Genomic DNA, 20,758 nt, shown 5'->3' on the forward strand with positions numbered 1-20,758 from the left:
GCTTCCTGTTTCTTGCTTTCTGTGTCTTGTTTGAATCTTTTTCCCTTTTTCTTTTCCTTTTTCTCTACTAGTCTCCCTACATCTCCCCTTCTCTTTGTCTTTAATGAACACAGATTATGGTTTTGCTATGGCAGCGGAGCAAATCATTTTTTGCCTATACAGCCCCATTAAACTCAGGATTCTGCAAGACACAGTACAAACACACACAAGCATACAGTATACAAAAACAGAGTGACTCTTCTTCTTCTACAGACACACACGAGTGCGTGCACACACACGCACGCACACACACGCACGCACGCACACACACACACACACGCACGAGGATACAGACACTGCTGTATTGCTACCATTACAAGAGTCATCGTGTGTGGTCATCACCAGCGACATATTTTTTCCACTGTGTGTGTGTGTGTGTGTGTGTGTGTGTGTGTGTGTGTGTGTGTGTGTGTGTGTGTGTGTGTGTGTGTGTGTGTGTGTGTGTGTGTGTGTGTGTGTGTGTGTGTCACCCTGTTCTTATCTGCTCATGAGGCTCTGCATACATATCACGGTTCTTCACTACATTCTTCACCGTATCATGCAGTGGGGGCTGTGGTCAGTTGAGACTGAGCCATTCTCTGGGGACACATGATAGAGCAGAGAATTCCTCCTCCCATGCTCAGTGGTTTTTGACCAATGCTGGCTGATTCTGTGCTCTGACCAAGCTATGGTATATTATATGTTGGGGTGGTTACACGACAGATTGCATGCTTAGAGAGAAGTTGCATGTGGCCAAATCTCTCCCTCTTCTGCCTCTTTCAGTGGAAAGCCTATGCAGTTGAGCCAGGCCCATCCTTCTGTGACTGAGCAGCACCACAGAATGATGGTATTATTAGAAACTATAGTAGCATTAACACTCTCCCATATCATCTCTTCCTCCATTGCTTTCCCCTGGTCCTCTGAGGCCAAGCAATCTAACTCAAAAATCTCTTCACCTCTGCACCTCCCATGGCTCAACCCAATCCACTATGCCAGTTCATTGTGAAAGTGGAAGCTTCCAGCAAGTTCTCTCACACCCCCTCTGGCTCAGACCAAAAGTTGAACCTTTGTACCTTTTTCTACTGGCACCTCTCCCCTGCTGAAAAAAAGTTAATATTTTGACAATGGAGAACTGCTGACTGTAAAACCACCTTTGGAGGAATGAATATTGGCTAGAGGGGGAGAAGCAGCCACTTGTTTGGACAGATCATAAAAACCTGGCCTGTATTTGGATTCCAAAACTCCCATCCGGTTCATTGGACTCTGTTTTTTGGAAAGTTCAACATTACTTAGTATTCAGGTTCTACAAATATCAAACCAGCCACTCTCTCTCACTACCATATCACTGACTAGACTCCATCTTACCCAAACACTATCCTGCAACCTGTGTGTTTTTCAGCCATTTTGAGCCATTCCGCCTGATCCAGGAAATGGTGCACTAATCTACTTGTTTTTATGTCATTCCGTCCATTCCCAGGTCCACCAATGAGTACATACCTCCTACTTCTCCTTCCTGAAGTGAGCAGCACCGTATTGCTTTTTAATAGTCACTTTTGTTACCCCTCTGTGGTGGCAGTGTCTTTGCCTGTTTAGTCTGTGATGGATGAAAAGCCTTACACCATCCGCCCGCTGGCATATTGCAACCTCTGTCTGTGTACAGCTGTTCCTGGTCTCGCATTACCATGACTTTGCCACTGGTCTAGTTCATCTCACATGTATGGCGAGCCCTCTGTCAGATACTGAGGCTACTGTGAACCTGTCCTCAGGGTTGTCCAGAGCAGAAGCCAAACTGAGTGGGTCAACTAAGACCTGGTTGATCCACTATGCTGCATGGTGACCTCCAATCCCATTTCACAAAGTTCTTATCTTGCCAGGGTAAAATATGCCAACAACTTGCTTAACAGTGCAGTCACAGGTATGTCTCTATTCAAAGCGTCTCTGGATTATAATTTCCACTATTGCCCACTGAGCAAAGTGATCTCGCCGTCACTTATGTCCACATGCACCTCTGTTGTTGTCCTCAAGAGATACTGAAGGACACCCAGAACTTTTCACCCCCACTTTCCCCAAGTTCCCCATGCTTAGCGCCACTATTTAAAAAAAGAACAATTCATGATATTAACTTGTCTGAAATCTGCTTTTGAGTTCACCTGTACATGCAGTACACCAAATTTAACCACAATATGTGCCAAATAATCAAAGATTGTTATATCAGGACAAAGCATGATTTGAATGCATCTTGGAGTATCTGTATTTTCTAAGTCGGACAACAGACATAGTGCTTCAGAAACAGAAAAACAAACAAAGGCCGAGACTGAGGGCTGCACAGTGGCTCGGTAGCTAGCACCATCACCTCGCAGTTAGAAGATCTCCAGTTCGTGCCTGGGCCTGGAATCTTTCTGAAAGGAGTTTGCATGTTCTTCCTGTGCCTGCTTAGGTTAATTGATAATTCTAAATTGCCAGTAGGTGTAAATGCGAGGGTGCTTGTTTGTCTCTGTATGTATTATAAATAATTTTAGATAATTCACAAACCTTGTCAACAATTTATTGTTTCTTTAGGTCAGAATTAAATCGATTAAAACTGTTCACAGGGACATTTGGTTGAACTGAAAGGAAGGATTATGCGAACTGCAAGCAACAGGTGATCAGTGTTCACCCCTTTAGCCTACTGTGTGACATAATGTATGTCGTGGGAAGGAAAATTGGGAAGCTTTATTTTTAGCTGTGTGGTATTTTTATAATAGGGGTTAATTAAGTCCCTTTCCATGTCTGTGTCTCTCAGATGTTCAGCATATTAAACGGCGGGACATTATTTTGAAGAGGGAACTTGGAGAAGGAGCCTTTGGCAAGGTCTTCCTAGCTGAATGTTACAACCTGAGTCCCACCAAAGACAAGATGCTGGTAGCTGTAAAGGTAAGAGGTGTGTGTGTGTGTGTGTGTGTGTGTGTGTGTGTGTGTGTGTGTGTGTGTGTGTGTGTGTGTGTGTGTGTGTGTGTGTGTGTGTGTGTGTGTGTGTGTGTGTGTGTGTGTGTGTGTGTGTGTGTGTGTGCGCGTGCATGCGTCACAGTTGTACTTAAAGGGACACTACTAATTTCATATGCCAACAATAATTTGTTGTCACGACATAGTTTTTTTTAAAAAAAAATCATTAATCAAGGATTTATGTGGCTTGGAGAAGAACTTAGTTCAATTAAATGCAGAGAAAATTTCTCCAGAGACATCACTTAATAATTTTAGCATTGGTTTGTAGACTACAAATGTGAAACAGAAAGTTTAAGTTGCAAACTGTTGGTGTGGAGTTTGAAAGATGCAGGCTTTTACCAGCAAGTATGGTTGCATTAGTGTTACAACTGAGTGAGAACAAAAACATTCATATCAGCCATTGAGATGGACTTCCTAGGACGTATACATTGACAGTACAACAAATAATTGGAGAACCGTAAATCAACTGATGGCCAAATGTTTTCTCAGTTAAATGTGGTGACTTTGAAGAAAACATAGACTGAATAAGTTCTTTAGTTATTTTTATACATTGTCTGTCCTCCATCTGCTACCTTTTTCTCTCTACCCTTTAATCTAAGCCCAACCAGTTGAGGTAGATGATTCTCCTCCTTGAGGTGGCTAAACTACAATTTGCTGCTGACTCTGTCCATAACAATTTACTGAGAAGCGTATTACTCCTGTCTACCCTGCAATCCAAATCGAAAAACAAAACCAAATCTATTCCTTTAACACATACAGAGTTTAGCAATTTTTCAATATTAATCATAATGAAATATAATAAAGAGATGGGATTTTTTCAGTACGGCAGCAGTTATTTAAGGAAACATGGCTGACATATTGACTTGTAGCAGACAGATATTAGTCTTAGTGAAGATATAAAGGAATTATGGCTGCATCCTTTTTAATCCTGCAGCACTCATTGCCTCTGCTGCCTTATGCTTTTTTTTTTTAACAATTTTTACAGCTAGCCCAATGTCAGATACACTATACACACATAAATATTTTCGACCTCACATTCATTATGTAATGGATAAGCTACTGGACCCAAGTGCAAACACACAGGCGCAAGACAGAGAGATCAGATAACAGACAACTCATTTTATGGCAGGCAAGGTAAAGTGAGGAATGACCAGTGCTATACAGATAATGGTAGAGAGAACCTGGGCTGACAGCAGGAAAACAGAAGCCAGAGCTTAATCAGGTAGCTGGAAATCTGGGGCTATTAGCTGAGCACTGCGGGGCTGAGACTTAGGCAAAAAGCTGGGAACTTAAGGCGGAGGCCGAGGCTGAGGTTGGGCTGTAAGCTGTAAACTGGGGCAAGAGGAACAGGGGTAAATGCTTGAACAGAGACAGATTTAAGGAGCTAGGAGCTGAGCTTCACCAAAGACAGTAGGAGATCTGAGAACAGTGAGTGAGTCTTTCAAGGCAATTGCAGATAAAGAAAAAAGCAAATTAAGTGAGGACAGAATACTGCTCGAACATCCATCCATTTTCCTCTGCTTATCCAGAGTGGATTTGCGGTGGCAACAGGCTAAGCAGGCCGTTTGATACATATATTTTCCTGACAACAGTTTTTAACTTCTCCCTTTAAAAAGTCTCCACCTGAGTCTCCTCCTATTTGATGTGAGGTAGCAGTGACTCTTCCTCAAGCACCCTTTGAAAGTCCAAGCTTTTCATTCTGTCTCCAGGAGAGAGCCCAGCCATTCTACAGAGGAAAGTCATTTGGCCCACTTGGATCCGCTGTCTCATTCTTTCACTGCCCACAACTCATGAACATAGGTGAAGGTTGGAACTAACATCAGCTGGTAAACTGAGGACCTTGCCTTCTAGCTCAGCTCCCTCCTCAGCAAATCTCTCCCAGCCCAGAGAGATTAATCCATTTGTTTCCAGCAGAGAACCATGGCATCAGACTTGAAGGTACTGATTCACATCCTGGCTGCTTCACACTCAGATGCAAACCATCCTACTGAAAGTCACAGACTGATTAAGGCCACAGAAACACATCATCTGGAATACGCAAAGAGGCTTTATGGTTCCTAAGGACACCCTCCTACAACTTGAGATCTTATCTATGAATATCAGGGTCAGACACAAAGGGCAGTCTTGGTGGAGACCATTACCTGGAAATGTGTTTCACTTTGTGTCAAGGATAAGAAAACAGTTCTCAATTTGGTTGTACAAGGAACGGCTGGCTCATAGCAGCGGGACTAGTACACCATACCACCCACCACAGTGTACACAGGAGTACATAACGTTGCCATTTTCCAACTCCACAAAATACACTTGGAATGGCCCAGAGCAGCTAAATGGCTGCACTTATATACTCAAAGTGCTTTGCATTCACCCATTCACACTTCAGTGGTTGCCTGGCATCAGGAGCAGTTTTGAGACTCTTTGACTTCTTGCCCAAGGACACCTCGACTTGTGGATGGGCAGGGGATTGAATCATCATCCTTGCGATCAGCGGACAGTCCGCTCTACCACCTGAGCCACAGTCACAGGGGTAAAGAGCTGATCCACTGTTCCACATCCACTACCAGTAAATATTGGGGGGAGGGATGGAGCTGCAATAACCTTGATTCTGTGACTGTTCCACAAAGCTGTGTAATAACAATAAGACATTATTTTTATTTTTATCTTATACATTAACAACAACTGGTGCACAAATGTGGCAATAACAGACACTTACTGCTCCCCGGACTTGGAGTATTTATTCCTTAACTGCTGCCCCTTCTACCTCCCACAAGAGTTTACAGTTGTAATTATTATTGCTGTTTACATACCTCCAGATGCTAACACCATGACAGCTCTGGGCTACTTGGTAACAGCCATTAGCAAACAACAGCAGGCCCACCCAGATGGAGTTTTTGTAATAGGGGATTTCAACTAGAGGTCGACCAATACATCGGCCGGCCGATGTTTTGGGCCAATATATGGACTTTTTCCAAAACCGCTTTTCCCTTAGAAAGGGAAAGAAAGAAAAATCTGTGTAAAAAATGTATGTTGTGCAAGATTGCTCACATTTCATGTGAGGAAAAAAAGCTAAATACTGACTATATATTACAATTATTATCATACTTTAAGACTCAAATAGTGACATAAACTTTTGTGTTTTATTTTGTGGTTTATCTAAAGATTTGTAATGTTTAACTGCACTACGTTATTTAATTTAATTAGCATTTGTTACAGTTTTTATTTTGTGATCATGTTTATCTTTTTTACTTTAACAAGCAATTGCACTTTCAGGTTACTTTTTAATTGTATTTTTTGTAAACTTTAAGTATTTTTTTTATGTTATTGTACTTTTTCACTTTTTGTGTTCAATAAATGTTAGAGTTCTACTAGTGTATTTAATTTGTAATATATACATGTATATACTTTTAGTGTTTAAATTGCCTTTTGTAATCGATGTGCTTTTAAAAAAAAGGATATCGGCCTTAAAAATCAGCTTCTACAATCGGCTTTAGATATCGGCCATCGGCTGAAAATTTTTTAAAAAATCGGTATCGGCATCGGCCTTTGAAAATCCCATATCGGTCGACCTCTAATTTCAACAGAGCCAATTTAAAGACTGTCCTTCCCAAGTTTTAGCAACATGTCCAGTGTGCCATGTGAGGAAAAAACACCCTTGACCACATATAGCAACATCACGATTTTAAGGCAATATATCTCCCCCACCTCGGCAAACTTGAAAATATCTCCTTGTTTCTGACTCCTGCATACAGACCAATTGTTAAAATGGTCAAACCAGTTGCTAGCACAATACAAGTATGGCCAGAGGGAGCTTCTGAACAGCTGCAGGACTGCTTCAGTAGCACTGATTGGACTGCATTTGAGGAGAACAATATTGACAGCTATATTTCCTCAGTGCTGTTTTAGATCAAATGCTGTATGGACCATGTTGCCAACATGAAGCGGGTCCGCATGTTCTCTAACAGCAAGCTGTGGACAGGGACATAAAACTCCTGCTGAAAGCCCAAAACACTGCTTTTAGGTCTAGTGACACACAGAAATACAGCATGGCCAGAGCTAACCTGAGGTGGGGTATAAGGGATGCTAAGGCAACATAAAAACAGAGGATTGAAGACCACTTTGCCAACTTGGACCCTCGGCAGGCATGGCAGGGAATTCATTGCATTACTGGGGGGAATAACACGAGGGGCCTGACCAGCAGTAGTGCTTCATTGGCAGAGCAGCTTAACTAGTTTTTCAATAATTTTGATGTGACGAGAGCTGAGATGACCATCAATCAAGCCCCAGCCGCTGACAGCCTGGCAATTGTCCTCCAGTCTGCTGATGTCACACACACAGTCTGTCAAATCAAAATAAGATCTGTGACAGTACTACTACTAAAGCTATCAACAGTAATCAGAGCGTTTCAACCAATTGTCATTCATAATATGTTGTCTTTTGCCTGCAGTCAGTTTGCTTATCCTTCCTGGATGTTGCCTTTTTTTTTTTTTACCCCTTAGAACCTTGTTGTGTTAAGAAAGAAAGCTGATCATACTGTTGTTGAAGAGACAGGAATGACAGTTACACAGAAAACAAACGCACGGCAAGAGTATGAGTGAAATGAAACATTAGAAAATGAAGGTAAACAGGGCAGCAGTACTCATTGTATTTTCTATATGTTGTATGTTGTACTGTTGTTTACTGCTGCAATTTGCCCATCTGCATCCTGTAGTGTTTATCAAGGTAATTGTTATGATTCAGCTGTTAGATTCTATGTTCTGTCATTATACTGCACAGTTTCATTTTAAGTATGTATACCCTCTTAAAGTATGTCAACATTATAGAGTAGTTAAAAAGCATCTCTGTTGGGGAAATTTTATCTTGACCCTGGGATGAGTGTGGCAAACACAAGATTACAATGTACTTTGAGTTTTGGAAGCAATTTGGTGAAGGCACTTGGCTGCCAACTTTCTCATTTACTTTGCTCTACAATTTCAACAAATATCTATTACAAACTGAAATGTCCATAAACATACAACTTTAGTGGTTTTGTGTGTAATTCTTCACATCAAACAGGCGAGTTGTAACAGAGTCATAGTTTATCAAATGTAGTTAAATCGTGGGTCACATACCTCAGTGTCAGTTCCAAGCTCCATCACAGCTGTCAGAAAATTTTCTTTTATTGTTTGTATTTAGTTAATCATTTTTATTGCACAAACAGAATTTTCAGTGTTTAAGAAATCATAAACAAACTGGGCTGTTAGTTATTTGGACAGTTTGTAAAGCTGTTGTCGGCTACATTTGCAATTTGTATATGTAACTGCTGACTAAAAAGGATTTAGAATACTTAGATGAAGGAGCAATGTTTCCATGGCTGGGGCTCTACGACAGGATAAATACAGAAGAGAGGACTGTCCCCACAGCTACCACAATGTATTCTTTGATGCAGCCATGATTTGACCATGTATTGATTACATACTCTCTAACTTCTTCTCTTTCCAGACTCTGAAGGACCCCACTCTTGCAGCCAGGAAAGATTTCCAGCGTGAGGCTGAGCTGCTGACCAACCTTCAGCACGAGCACATAGTGAAGTTCTACGGCGTGTGTGTCGATGGAGACCCTCTCATCATGGTCTTTGAGTACATGAAGCACGGAGATCTCAATAAGTTTCTCAGGTGAGTTCAAGTAAGACGGTGGGGGAGGCGTGCATCTGTTGTAATGCAATCTGCCTTGCTTATCATGAATTCCGAGTAAAAATTATGCCTACACTAATATTTTTCATTTGTTCTAATCCAACAGAAACTACACATAGTGTTGATGCTGGAATGCTGCAGGCACTTTATCCCTTCAAAAAAAAATAAACAAAATGACTCAATGATTTTTTTCATTTCACGTGAAAACCAAGATTTGTCTATATTTTATGTCCCCACAACTTATACAAGTTGCTTGCAATGTATTTTAAGAAATGTTGACAGATATAAAAGCAATTATACCAAATAAAGTAATATTTCAGACAGTCAAATGCAGCCCACTGGTGTCACGAGGATAGGACTTCAAAGTAAGGCTAGTTGAATCAAGCAATTTTATACAAGTGTTTGAATATGTCATAGTGTAAACTACTAAATAAGTAGGACTTGATGAACGCTTAGTGCATCTGTGGGGCTCACAGATGCACTTTGCGCATTAAGGTTAAAGGGAGGCACTTGCCTGGTTTGCCACTGCAGACTGTAGCCTACTGTATGTGGAGACTTAAGTGAAAAAATTAATGGCATTTATTTTTGTTAGCCCGCTCCCCAATTCCTAAGCTATACAATATCCCACCACCAAACTTCTGATAATGGCAGGTTCCAAACAATCTCCCCTATGCAACTGTAATAAGCTATCTTTGTTGCCAGGATTTTATGATGAGATACACGAAAAAATATAAAAAATAACCTTGGTATAAAGGCCATCTTAAAAAAAAAAAAAAAAAAACTCTTAAAGTATTATCATATCAAATGATCTGGGGGCCCTAACTGAAAAAAAAGGTTGTCTGGCTAGCCCTCTAATGGCCAAGATCAGAGCTCAAAAGAAAAGTAAGTGACAATACCTGAAAAATAACCTAGTATTCATAGGGTTAACAGAGCAGACGCTTTCAAGAACTCCTTGGCAGGTAAATGGATGAACCATCTGTTTCTCACAAGCTAACTTAAACCTCCCATAACAGCCAGTAGCTCCATATAGGAAACTGACTGGTCTAACCAACTGTGGCTGGACCACAAGCTGAGTTTACTGACTGTAAGTCATTAGTGCATATATATACGTATATGTATGTAACTTCAATTATTTCTCAAGCACAAAAGATTTGCACTGGAAACAGGCCTTTGGCCAAGCATGGTTTCTGCCCTCTACTGATGCCAGCATTACAGAGTGATGAGATAAAAAAAAACAAAAAAACAACGGATATACAGTGGCTGACTGCCCAAAGCCACTGATTTCACTGATTTAAGGAGTATTTGTATTATTTACTTTCCAATTTATCACAAATTGCTTGTTTATTCTCAACGTTCTAGACATCAATTCTAATGATTCATTAATGCTGAATTCACTGAAGTTACAATCTGGGAACAAAGTGGCAACAAAAAGTTGGTCCAGTTCGGTGGTCAGACAATTTACAAATAACTTTCCAGATTAGTCAAACACAGTCAGAGGAGAATACAAAGGTACATAGTAATTTTATAACCCAACCCTGTTTCCCAAATATGATATTATTATATAACTACATTCCCAGTTGTGTTATATAAAACATATTTTCACCCTAAATTTTCTCCAAATAGCCACAAAAGGTACTCAGTGAGCTTGAGAAAAAAATAATTTACAACTTGTTTGAAGATTCTTCTACATTTTCACACTTACTAGTCTGATATACATGTTCCAAAGGAGTGACATTTCTTTCAAAATGCAGTTGAAAACACAGCTAGTTATACAGGAGCATATTTTGAGATGTAGTTTGATTTGGATCTGTTCTTTATAGTTAAATATTTTTTCTCTCAAGTTCAGTGTTGTATTTAGGAGATTTTTTTTCCATTTCCATGACGCACAGCAGACTATTTGTTGCAGTGATATTATTCTGCATATGCTTCCAGTAGCTACATAAAGAATGTGACCACTTAGTCATAAAGTCATTAACAAAACCGGGCAAGAGGTAGCCTATTAGCAATAAAAGCACATTTTAAAAGTATTGTAAGTTGCTTTAGTTAGATAACTTATCACTATAAACATTTTCAACATATTACAATATTAAATTAACTCATAAAATTATGTTAGTCAGCTACACAATCAACAGGTTTGAACTATTTGTTGTTAATTATGATTTACATGAAATTTTTCCCTCAGATTTACTGCAGCATCTCTTCTACTGGTCTATTTAAACAGTCAGGTTACTCAAATTACTGTCAAATTAATAACTATGAGGTATACATTATAACAATAGATGTAGTAGATAACCTCCTGTCTATCCACACAGTTACTCATCTCCTCCGCCTTCTCAGAATCTCACTCCAACTGGTTGAAAGTTAGCAACCCTGTTTTTTCTGTTCTACCTGTCGTCTGTTCCTCAGCAACCACTTTGAGTTTGTTGGTGCACACTGCAGCTATTCCTGAATACATTATTTAAAAGATCAACCCCATCACAGTATATTTTCATTAACATTTCTTATATTTGCTGTATGATGTCACAGATTTTTTTTCCATCTTGCTATGCAAATTAAAATAGTGAGGTTACATAGAGAGCATTCAAAATATCCATTCATCCATTTTCTATACACTGCTTTAACCACACAGAAAGACCCTGGGAGGCAGGATGCAAACTGGGGACCTTCTAGCTGTGAGGCGGCAAGTGCTAACAACTGAGCTACCATGTAGCCTGCATTTAAAATATATTATTGTGTATTTTATTACTATTATTTGCAATCCTTAACAATTATCCTATTCACTGTCAGTTGTCTTGTATTTTTGACTGATTTCCGTTAATTTCTGTTGATATTATTGTGAGATTAACAGAAGACTGAAAGAAGTCACTTTAAGCCCCTGACGCCTGAATTTATTTACAACCATATAAAAAAAAATTGTGTTTGTGCTTTCAAGCTGATTCTAAAATAAGTGAAGGTTGTTAATTTGTTGATAGCACATAAAATAGATATAAATTTAGTTATGTTGTAAATTTGCGACAACAGGCATTAATGGTAAATTTTTTTTATTGACGTCATAAAATTGTTTACACCTATTTATACTATAACACCAACTAGAACAGAGGTCTCAAACAAACAGTTAGTGTCCACTTTCCAGAATCTCCATCACTGCTGCTGTTGTCAGTACTCTCACAACTGCTGCTTTCATCACCTGGAGCAGAAAAAAAGAAATCACGAGAGAAAAGTGCAGACATTTTTATCTACATTATTTACACATCATGTACATGTGGTTCCATTCACAAATATATGGGTATATGTAAACAACAACAACAAAATGAAACAAAGAAAACAAAATTATAGCATTATTACTGCTGTTTTCATCACCCGATTTAGGAGTATAGTCATCATCGTTATCCCCACTGTCAGAGGCAACTGTCTTCACTTTCTTCAGAACACAGATGCATTCATTTTGTTCTGTGTTTAAAAAAAGGGAAGGGAGAGCAGAAATTGCTTTCAGAAATTACTTTTATATCACAGCATGCTATTTTTATAATTATAGAACTTGACTATAATAGCCATTCCTAAAGAAAAAGCATGTGAGTGCTGAAATCCATCTAAATACAGCTTCATTTAGCATTAGCATTGTGACCACTATGGACGGATGTCGCGAATTTGCTACAAACAGAAATCTTTAAATTAAAAAACTAAATTGTCTGTAGGTGTGAATGTGAGTGTGATTGTCTCTATATGTAGCTCTGTGATAGACTGGTGACCTGTCCAGGGTGTCCCCTGCCTTCACCTTAAGTCAGCTGGGATAGACTCCAACCCGCCTCTTTCCCTACAGAAGATAACGAAGTGTATAGATAATGGTGGAAGTGTGAATGTTCCCCTGAGTGAACCCTTGGTACACTCCTTGAGCTTTAATCAAGCACCACCCTCAAGCAGAAAATTTTAACTTTGTACAAAGTATTTAACCCTCAGAGCCTCAAGCAGTTTCTGTGCATCTTTGCTCCAGTCACATTTTCCCTCACTGTGGTCCTTGACTTCTATTGAAATAAATCAACCATGGCCAGAAGAACAGAGTACTCAGAAATATCTTCTATGTAGTATTACAAAGTGATCATCCCATAAATGGTAAAAATGAAAGTAAAGTTGAATTTGATTATTAATGTGAGAAACCTGGAATTAAAAAGTCCATAATTTTTACAAGTACCCATGTGTGCTGCCAAGACGTGGTTGTGTGTGCCGAGCTATTATTACGACGACATGCAGTGCAGACTTGTGCTATGTTGAAACTGATACAGGTGAGGACTGACCTGATGAAATAGCTGTCACTGACTATTATAGGAAAAATGATCAGAGTACTCATTCATAAAGCCACGACATTTCAATGCAATAAGATTCATGGAAAGCAGTGCATGTCTGAAAGAGACTAAGGAGACGTCACACCAGCATAATTTTATATTCTGGTAGTATATTTCACCTTTTGTCAGACATCATTCTTCATGAGAAGTATTTTTCGTGTAAGTTCTTAGACAGTTCTTAGCCAGCCTAGTTTCTGCAGTACACAGACAGTTGTGGTAATCTTTTTGAACCAAAAGCTTTTGGCAAAGTTTTCGTGCATAAAAAGATTTGTTAGACGGTGTATGAAAACACCATTTATGGGTTTCCAACCAACTGCTAGCGCTTTTGTACCTCAAATATTCTTCAGGAGAAAATCTTGCTAAGATTCTCAGGCTGCAATCAGGCTTGTAAGGGATTAACACGTCAGAGATATAATCAGGAAGCAACACCAAGCTTGCATTAGTACATTTTTAAAATCAATTCTAAAAGATACAGATAGCCAATATCGGAATGCCAAAACTGATGTTATGTTTTTTTTGGATACAAAGAGTAGTTTTTCTGCAGAATTCTGGACCAGTAGAAGTCTGAATAGGCTGCACTGGCTAAGACAGAACTACAGTGAGTCACAGGAATCTAACTGTGGTGTGATGAAAGCAGGGAAGCCAAGCAGTTGGCCTTGGTATTGTTCTTTTTGCACACACACCATACAAGAACACCATGGTCTCTATGAGGTAGGATAATGTACTACCTGATGGACTGGAAAAAATTACCCCAGAAAATATTGGGAACACGTATGAGTATAACCTGTCCACTAGACAGGGATAACCCCTTTATATGAAGATGTTTGCAGCTAAAAAGTTTGAATTGAATGTTTTTAAATTGCTTGATCTGACTCGAAAGTAAATTATATGACATACCTTGGTAACAGTTCATCTATGACACACTGCTAATTTAGCCAGCACCCATTTAATTGCTCTTCAATCCACCATCCTCTCTGTCTCTCTCACACATGTGCACACACACACACACACACACACACACACACACACACACACACACACACACACACACACCACTGCCACTTCTTCACTAGCATCACCTTTTACATTAGAGACTGAAAAGTCAGTGATGCTGAAATGACAAAAACTTAGCAACGCAGCTCTGATTTAACTTTGAGTGTAACTGAGACTGAATTGTGTTGAGGGTGTCACTTTTTGATCATCATATAGTGGACAGAGATGTTTGTCAATCTAGATGTGGATTAGTGGGGTACTTTGTTAAGGGAGAATTAGGGCAAGCACTGATAATATTTTAGGCTGAATCTGATTAAAACATGTTGCTCTTGGTTTAATAGCTTACTTACATAATATAAGCAAACACTTGATTAGAATACTCTACTTTGGGTTACTGAGGCATTGTGACCATCAGTGGGCATTTTTATCTTGAAAAAGGAATTAAAAACAGAACACGTAACAAGAACAATAATATATAATTTGCCAAACAAGCTTTTAAAATCAATTAAAAGCAACAAGAAAAATGCAACAAAATACCAAGTTTGAAGATTCATTGTTGCATTTATTCCCTGGGTCCACTACATACAGTTATGCTCATGTTATGCTCATGTGAGATAGTTCAGCACAGTCGTACAAGTGCATACTTTCTTTGTTCAGTTGCACAGTATGCCCCTAACAGAGTCTCTAACAGATATTGTCACTGTCTCCTCAGAGCCCATGGGCCAGACGCCATGATCCTGGTGGATGGGCAGCCTCTGCAGACCAATGGTGAGCTGGGTCTGTCCCAGATGCTTCACATAGCCAGTCAGATCGCAGCTGGGATGATCTACTTGGCATCGCAACACTTTGTGCACCGTGATTTGGCAACCAGGAACTGCCTGGTGGGAAATGGCCTTCTGGTGAAAATAGGCGATTTTGGCATGTCCAGAGACATTTACAGCACAGATTATTATAGGGTAAGAACATCTCTGATTGCTCACACGCAACACAACATTTGCTCTATTTTCCTCCATTCTTTTACAAAAAATAAAAAATTAAAATACTTAAAATGTACTGTCCTTCGCATACATTACACATTTTTCCAACTGTAATGCAACTGGAGTAATGCTGGCTTGTCTTCACAAAAACGGGATAAATCAAATATTCACTAAACAAATAAATTTTCAAATTGGAATTAAAATTAAAGCTGCAAGCAGCATTGATCGGGTCCTCGCATCCTTGCTGGTCAGTGAATCAAAGCATGTCCACCAGGTGGCGCTGCGACTGAGAGTGTATTTCGGCCTATGGATGTGACGAGGGCCTAACTCTGATCACACATGTAAAGTTTCAGGCAGATTGGTGTCTTGTGATAACATCTTTTGGGATAACATCCTGTGGACTGATGAGTCAAAGGTTTAACTTTTTGAAAGACATGGGTCCCGTTACATTTGGAGTAAAGCTACTACGGCATTCCACAAGAAGAAAAAATAAAAAAGCTCAAAGTTCAAGCACAGCATAATGGTTTATGCAGCATGACAATGGCCCAAAGTACACAAGCAAATCCACCTCTGAATGGCTCGAAAGAACAAAATTATATTAAGGTTTCGGAATGCTCGAGTCAAAGTCTGGACTTGAATTCCATTCAAATGCTGTGGTAAGACTTTAAAAGAGCAGTTCATGGTCAAGACCCATTTAATGAGGCTGAACCAAAATTATTCTGAAGGGAAGAATGAGCCATAATTCCTCCATGGCAATATGAAATAGTGATCACAAGCTTAACAAACATTTAATTGCAGTTGTTGCTGCCAAGGGACCAACGAGTTATTTGGTTTACGGGGCAATACTTTTTCACACGACTGATACAGGTTTTCAATAAATCTTTAATAAATCAGAATTTTTAATTTAAAATAATTTTGCTTCCACAGTCTGCATCAGTCATGCAGAAAGCATGAATTGATCGTAAGATCATTATTCCATTTGTAAATGACCCTGGAGGCTTTCTGTTTTTGTGCAGACATGTGGTCTACTTTTTTAAAAGCGATATGTTGATAGTATGTAGAAGGTCTCTCTTCATGTTCCCTCTGTTTAAGTCCTCCCCAAACATTAAATGAAGCCTCACAGTAAAAGTTAAATTACATTCCAGTTACAGCTCTACCACGGCTAAAGATTTGTTAACTGGAGGATGGAGCTGAACTCTCTAATTAAGAAGAAAGGTATAAAATTAATGGCTGACAGCTCCAGAGCTGCGAAGCAGTGCAGTATGTTAACTGAGGAGTTTATCATAAAGCCCATACCTCCGTCCATCAACTTGCCTGAGTCCTCTATTCTGTCCTATCTGTAGATGGAGAAACTTTGGTGGGCTCCAGCCATGTCTCAGTGAACATCAGATCACATCAGCTCCCAATGTTCTGTTGGTGTTTAATCCATTCTGTCTGATCATTAGATAGCAGAATGGATCAGTGGAGGTTTTTTGTTCCTCTGCTGAGTTCTGCACAGAGCCTCGGCATACTTTCCTCTCTTTGTTTTTCTCCAATGCCGTGAGAAAAAGACCCAAGGAAGTACATCGTCTGTAATGGTTATAGGGGCTTAAAGTCTGAACCTGTTGACATTGACATCTTCTTGTTCTTCTTCTTAAGTGTTTGTCAGTCATGCTGATGTATGATAGCTCCATATGTGCAAAAGGGGCCAGTAATAAATGGTCAACCCACGAAAGTTTACTGATTTGAACTGGAGTTGTCAACAGTCCAGCTATCTTATGGTACACAGAGCTGTTGTAAGCTTACCTTGGCTAACAGCAAGAAGTAGGACAAATTATATCTTTTCATACTTGCTTACCTGTCACTATGGAATACATTATGATCACCTGGAGTGTAAGCAAATGAGTTAAGTGCCTGAGGTTATACAGTCTTCTATAAAAAGTTTGTGAGTCTGTGTTTACAGTATGTTAGTGTCCAGTTGAATAGTAATCAAGCTAAACAGTTTGCATGTAATGCCATGGTGGAAATGCCACTTTACCATCCATTAAAGCTGAATTACAAAATTCCCAATCTTATGACAAAAGTCTGACTGGTTGAAAATACAAAGTGATAATGAAAATGTCAAGGATAAATTGGATATTGTAAAAAAAACCACTAATTTGTGATGGTCAATTGAAGAACCATAAGTAGGTAAAGGGAGAGCTGACAGAGAAACAGACAGTAGAAGTACGAAGGAGGGAGAGGAGGAGAGTGAAGCACCTGGCTGCTATGTCAGTTGCACAGTGGAAGTCATTCATTATGTGGATCTTAGGAAGCACATATTTGACTAAATTAGTTCAGCTGCTTTATAATTTCACAGCAGTCAGAGTGCACGCGGTCGCAGTGCTGTCTAATCTAAATTACTGTCTAATCTAAATACTATTATATCACAGAGAAGACGTGCTGGATTGTATATCTTCTCATATCCTCACTGACAGTATGAATATCCATCCAGGGACAGAATGCAGACACTCAATCATCACTACGCTGTTATCATTAGTGCACACAATTATTTTTAAAATCTCATAATGCAGCGTCCCAGCGTATATGTGCTACCAATTTTTAGACTTAGATGACTTTATTAATTCCCAGAGGGAAATTAAGCTGTTACAGCAGCATGGCTATTCAATAATAAACAATGAGACAACACAGAATATTAATGTACAAAGTGAAGGTAAGATAAAATAAAGTGAAATAAGATAAAAATATATTAGATATAATAAAGAAAAAATAAGCAAAATATACAAGAGTAACAGTTTCTTTAAGAATACAGAAATGTGCAAATGAACAGAATGTGCAAATGAGAATGTGCTTGGATGTGCAAATGACACAAGACGGTGCAGATATGTTTGCAGGTATAATGAATAAATTTAGAATGTAACGTGCAATATCTAGCCAGTGGACAGTGCTTTTCAAATGTAATTAGTAATTATTTTATTATATACCATATAAAAGTATGTTAATTGAACTGTTTCTGTTAGCTTGGTAGCTTTAGCTCCTTGATGTCTGAATTTATTTACAGTTATATAAAGAAAATAATTATTTGTGTTTTTGCTTTTGCTTAAGAGGAGATTATTAATTTGTCTATTACACATATAACAGATATATAATAATAATAATTATATATATATATTTTTATATATATATATATATATATATAATATTTAGGTGCCAGTTCGTGACGATCAGCGTCAAGGGGTTAAATAAACAAACCCCTGACTAGATGATCGGTGTAATAAAATAATGTTCATTGTATTTTTTTGTAACATGTCACTTGTTTTCATTTGTGGTACAACAGTGTTCATTAAACACTTTTAGAACATAAATTAATGACATCCACTCTATCCGATGTACATTTATATGTGCAGATACATAAAGTGAGTCAAGTTTGCATCAACCCTCGATTAGACTTTCTTCTCATCTTTACAGTTCCAAAGTCTTGACTTAAGAATTCCAAAAGTTCCCAAGTCTAGACTTGGGAACTTTGGAATTGGATCTGCTCTGTGTGTCTCTCTGTGGACTATCTGGCTGGCATGAAGTCTAGTTTTTCATTTATTCCATTTCTGAGGCTGGGTGTAGCAAATTCAATTATCTCTGTCTTATCCTCACTAAGTTTGACAAAATCACAAAACGGACAATACCGATATCATCAAAGAAGTCTTTTAGGGCAACCAAAGTGCAAGATGCTGGGTTGACAGGTGGATAAGTTTGAGAATCATCACTTTAAATTGAAATGCTGCATCAACTGTTAGAAACATATGGATTAAGAAAAGAACAGGGCCCAGTATAAACTCTGCAAAGTCCAGACAAGGAAATAAAACTATGTAGTTCAACAGAAGTCTGTCAGAGTGATAAGACTTGAACAGCTCCAGAGCCAACCTTGTAGTTGGGAGTACTTTTGGGAAAAGACTATCATCCCTGTCAAATTCAGCCAAGCAGGACTGAAGCTCATTCTATACTATGACCAGACCTTTTAACAGTTTGGAAGATGTCAGCCAGAAAGTTTGAAACTCATTGCTAAAAATGAGATTTAAATCACAATTGTGAATAACTTGATACTTGGCTGGGTTGCCTTTTGGCCTGGGATCATACACTGCTCGGCCAAAAAAAAAAAGTTGCACACTAATATTTGTTGGACTGCACTCATTCGCTGTGGCATCAATTCAAAAAGCTTCTGCAATGCCACAGCATTTATTCATTTTTCACTAAGATCTTATATTGATGATGGGAGAGTCAGACAGCTGCGCAACGTCTTCTCTAGCACATCTCAAAGGTTCTCAAAGGGGTTGAGGTCTGGACTCTGTGGAAGCCGATCCATGTGTGAAAATAATGTCTCATGCTCCCTGAACCACTCATTCACAATGTGAGCCCCATGAATCCTGTCATTGTCATCTCAGAATATGCCTGTGCCATTGATGGAAAGATCTGGTCAGTATACTCAGGTAGTCAGCTGACCTCATTCATTGGGAACATAACGTTGCTGAATCTGACCAACCCCAGATCATAACCCAAACCCCCACATGCTGGTAGGCATGAGGCATGAGGAGTGCATCATTTCATCTGCCTCTCTTCTTACTGTGATGCATCCATCACTTTACAACAGGGTAAATCTGGACTCATCAGACCACATGACCGACCACATTTGTTCTTCGATAATGATGGTACACCACTATCCTCTCAGGTTTTAATAATGCATTGGATGGCTCTTAATGTGACTTTAGTTGTTTCATAACTCTCCTTAGTTGTTTTCTTTTTGTTGTTTTTGCTTGATGCAGGCTAATAATTTCTCCCTTCTGAAACAGATTAACATCCTTTCTATGACCACAGGATATGACTTCCAACATGGTTGTTTAAGAAATTAGAAGCTCCTCACTGCATCAGCTAGGGTTAAATAAGTTGCTGCTTGCTGAAACATATTCATCACTGCAGTAATTATCCAATGGGAGGCTCTCATCTATTTGCTTAGTTAAATCCAGGTTCCAACTTTTTTGGGGCCAGTCAGTGTATTTTATTGATGGATCACTTTCCTTTTATGAGTCTGAGAGAAATATTCAGGGATGTGATTAGAGTTAGATAATTAGGTGAGTTGGATGTCCTTGAGCTAAGCTGATTAAACAAGATACAACATTACTTGGAGTGTGCAAATAGAGTAAAATATAATAAAATATAATGGTAGGAATCATAAAGGAAGTTAAACTTAATTAAAGCGGATGTTTTAAAAGCTTGCATTATGAAATAGGAAAGAAGCACAGAAGTTAAGACAATCCATGTTTGGCCTTTAATGTGCATGGAACCAAGTACATCTTAAGTAAAATTAAGCAATTAAACAATATTAGATACAAAATTAAGCTATTTCTGTTCAAAGAGAAGGTCAATAAACAAACAAATTAAAATGGACAGAAGACACCAAGTTGCTCTTCACTGAATTGCGATGAGCGTTTTCTAAACGGAAAGTTTCAGATTTTAGTTATCAGAAAACTGACATAAAATGCCTTCTTTGGAAATACATGGTAAGATTAATAAAGGAAAGCAATAGTTTTCAAACATTTTTATTTTAGAGCTCAACCACATAACACAAAAAAAATGTATTGTTCTTCAAAGTCTGGAATTAGGGTGATTTTAGATTTGGGCCAATTTTTTTTTCTTCCATTTTTGCAACTTGCAAAGTCATTCCTGAATCATAAACATAGGATCCTTAATACTTACTGTTTGCTTTACATGCAAAACAATAACACTGTGTAAGTGTCTGGAATTCACAATGCTT

General features: G+C 38.7%; 1 protein-coding gene across 1 annotated transcript in view; it reads left to right on the plus strand.

The window, feature by feature from the left end:
- The window catches only part of ntrk3a (neurotrophic tyrosine kinase, receptor, type 3a), a 175,358-nt gene that overhangs the window by 146,522 nt on the left and 8,078 nt on the right, over positions 1-20,758 (plus strand). The window contains exons 14-16 of the mRNA XM_055009289.1: positions 2,801-2,931; positions 8,476-8,648; positions 14,712-14,955. Of these exons, the coding sequence (XP_054865264.1) occupies positions 2,801-2,931; positions 8,476-8,648; positions 14,712-14,955 (548 nt within the window). The remainder of the gene's footprint in view (positions 1-2,800; positions 2,932-8,475; positions 8,649-14,711; positions 14,956-20,758) is intronic.

The sequence above is a fragment of the Amphiprion ocellaris genome, chromosome 3 (assembly GCF_022539595.1).
Source record: "Amphiprion ocellaris isolate individual 3 ecotype Okinawa chromosome 3, ASM2253959v1, whole genome shotgun sequence".
Lineage (NCBI taxonomy): Eukaryota > Metazoa > Chordata > Actinopteri > Pomacentridae > Amphiprion > Amphiprion ocellaris.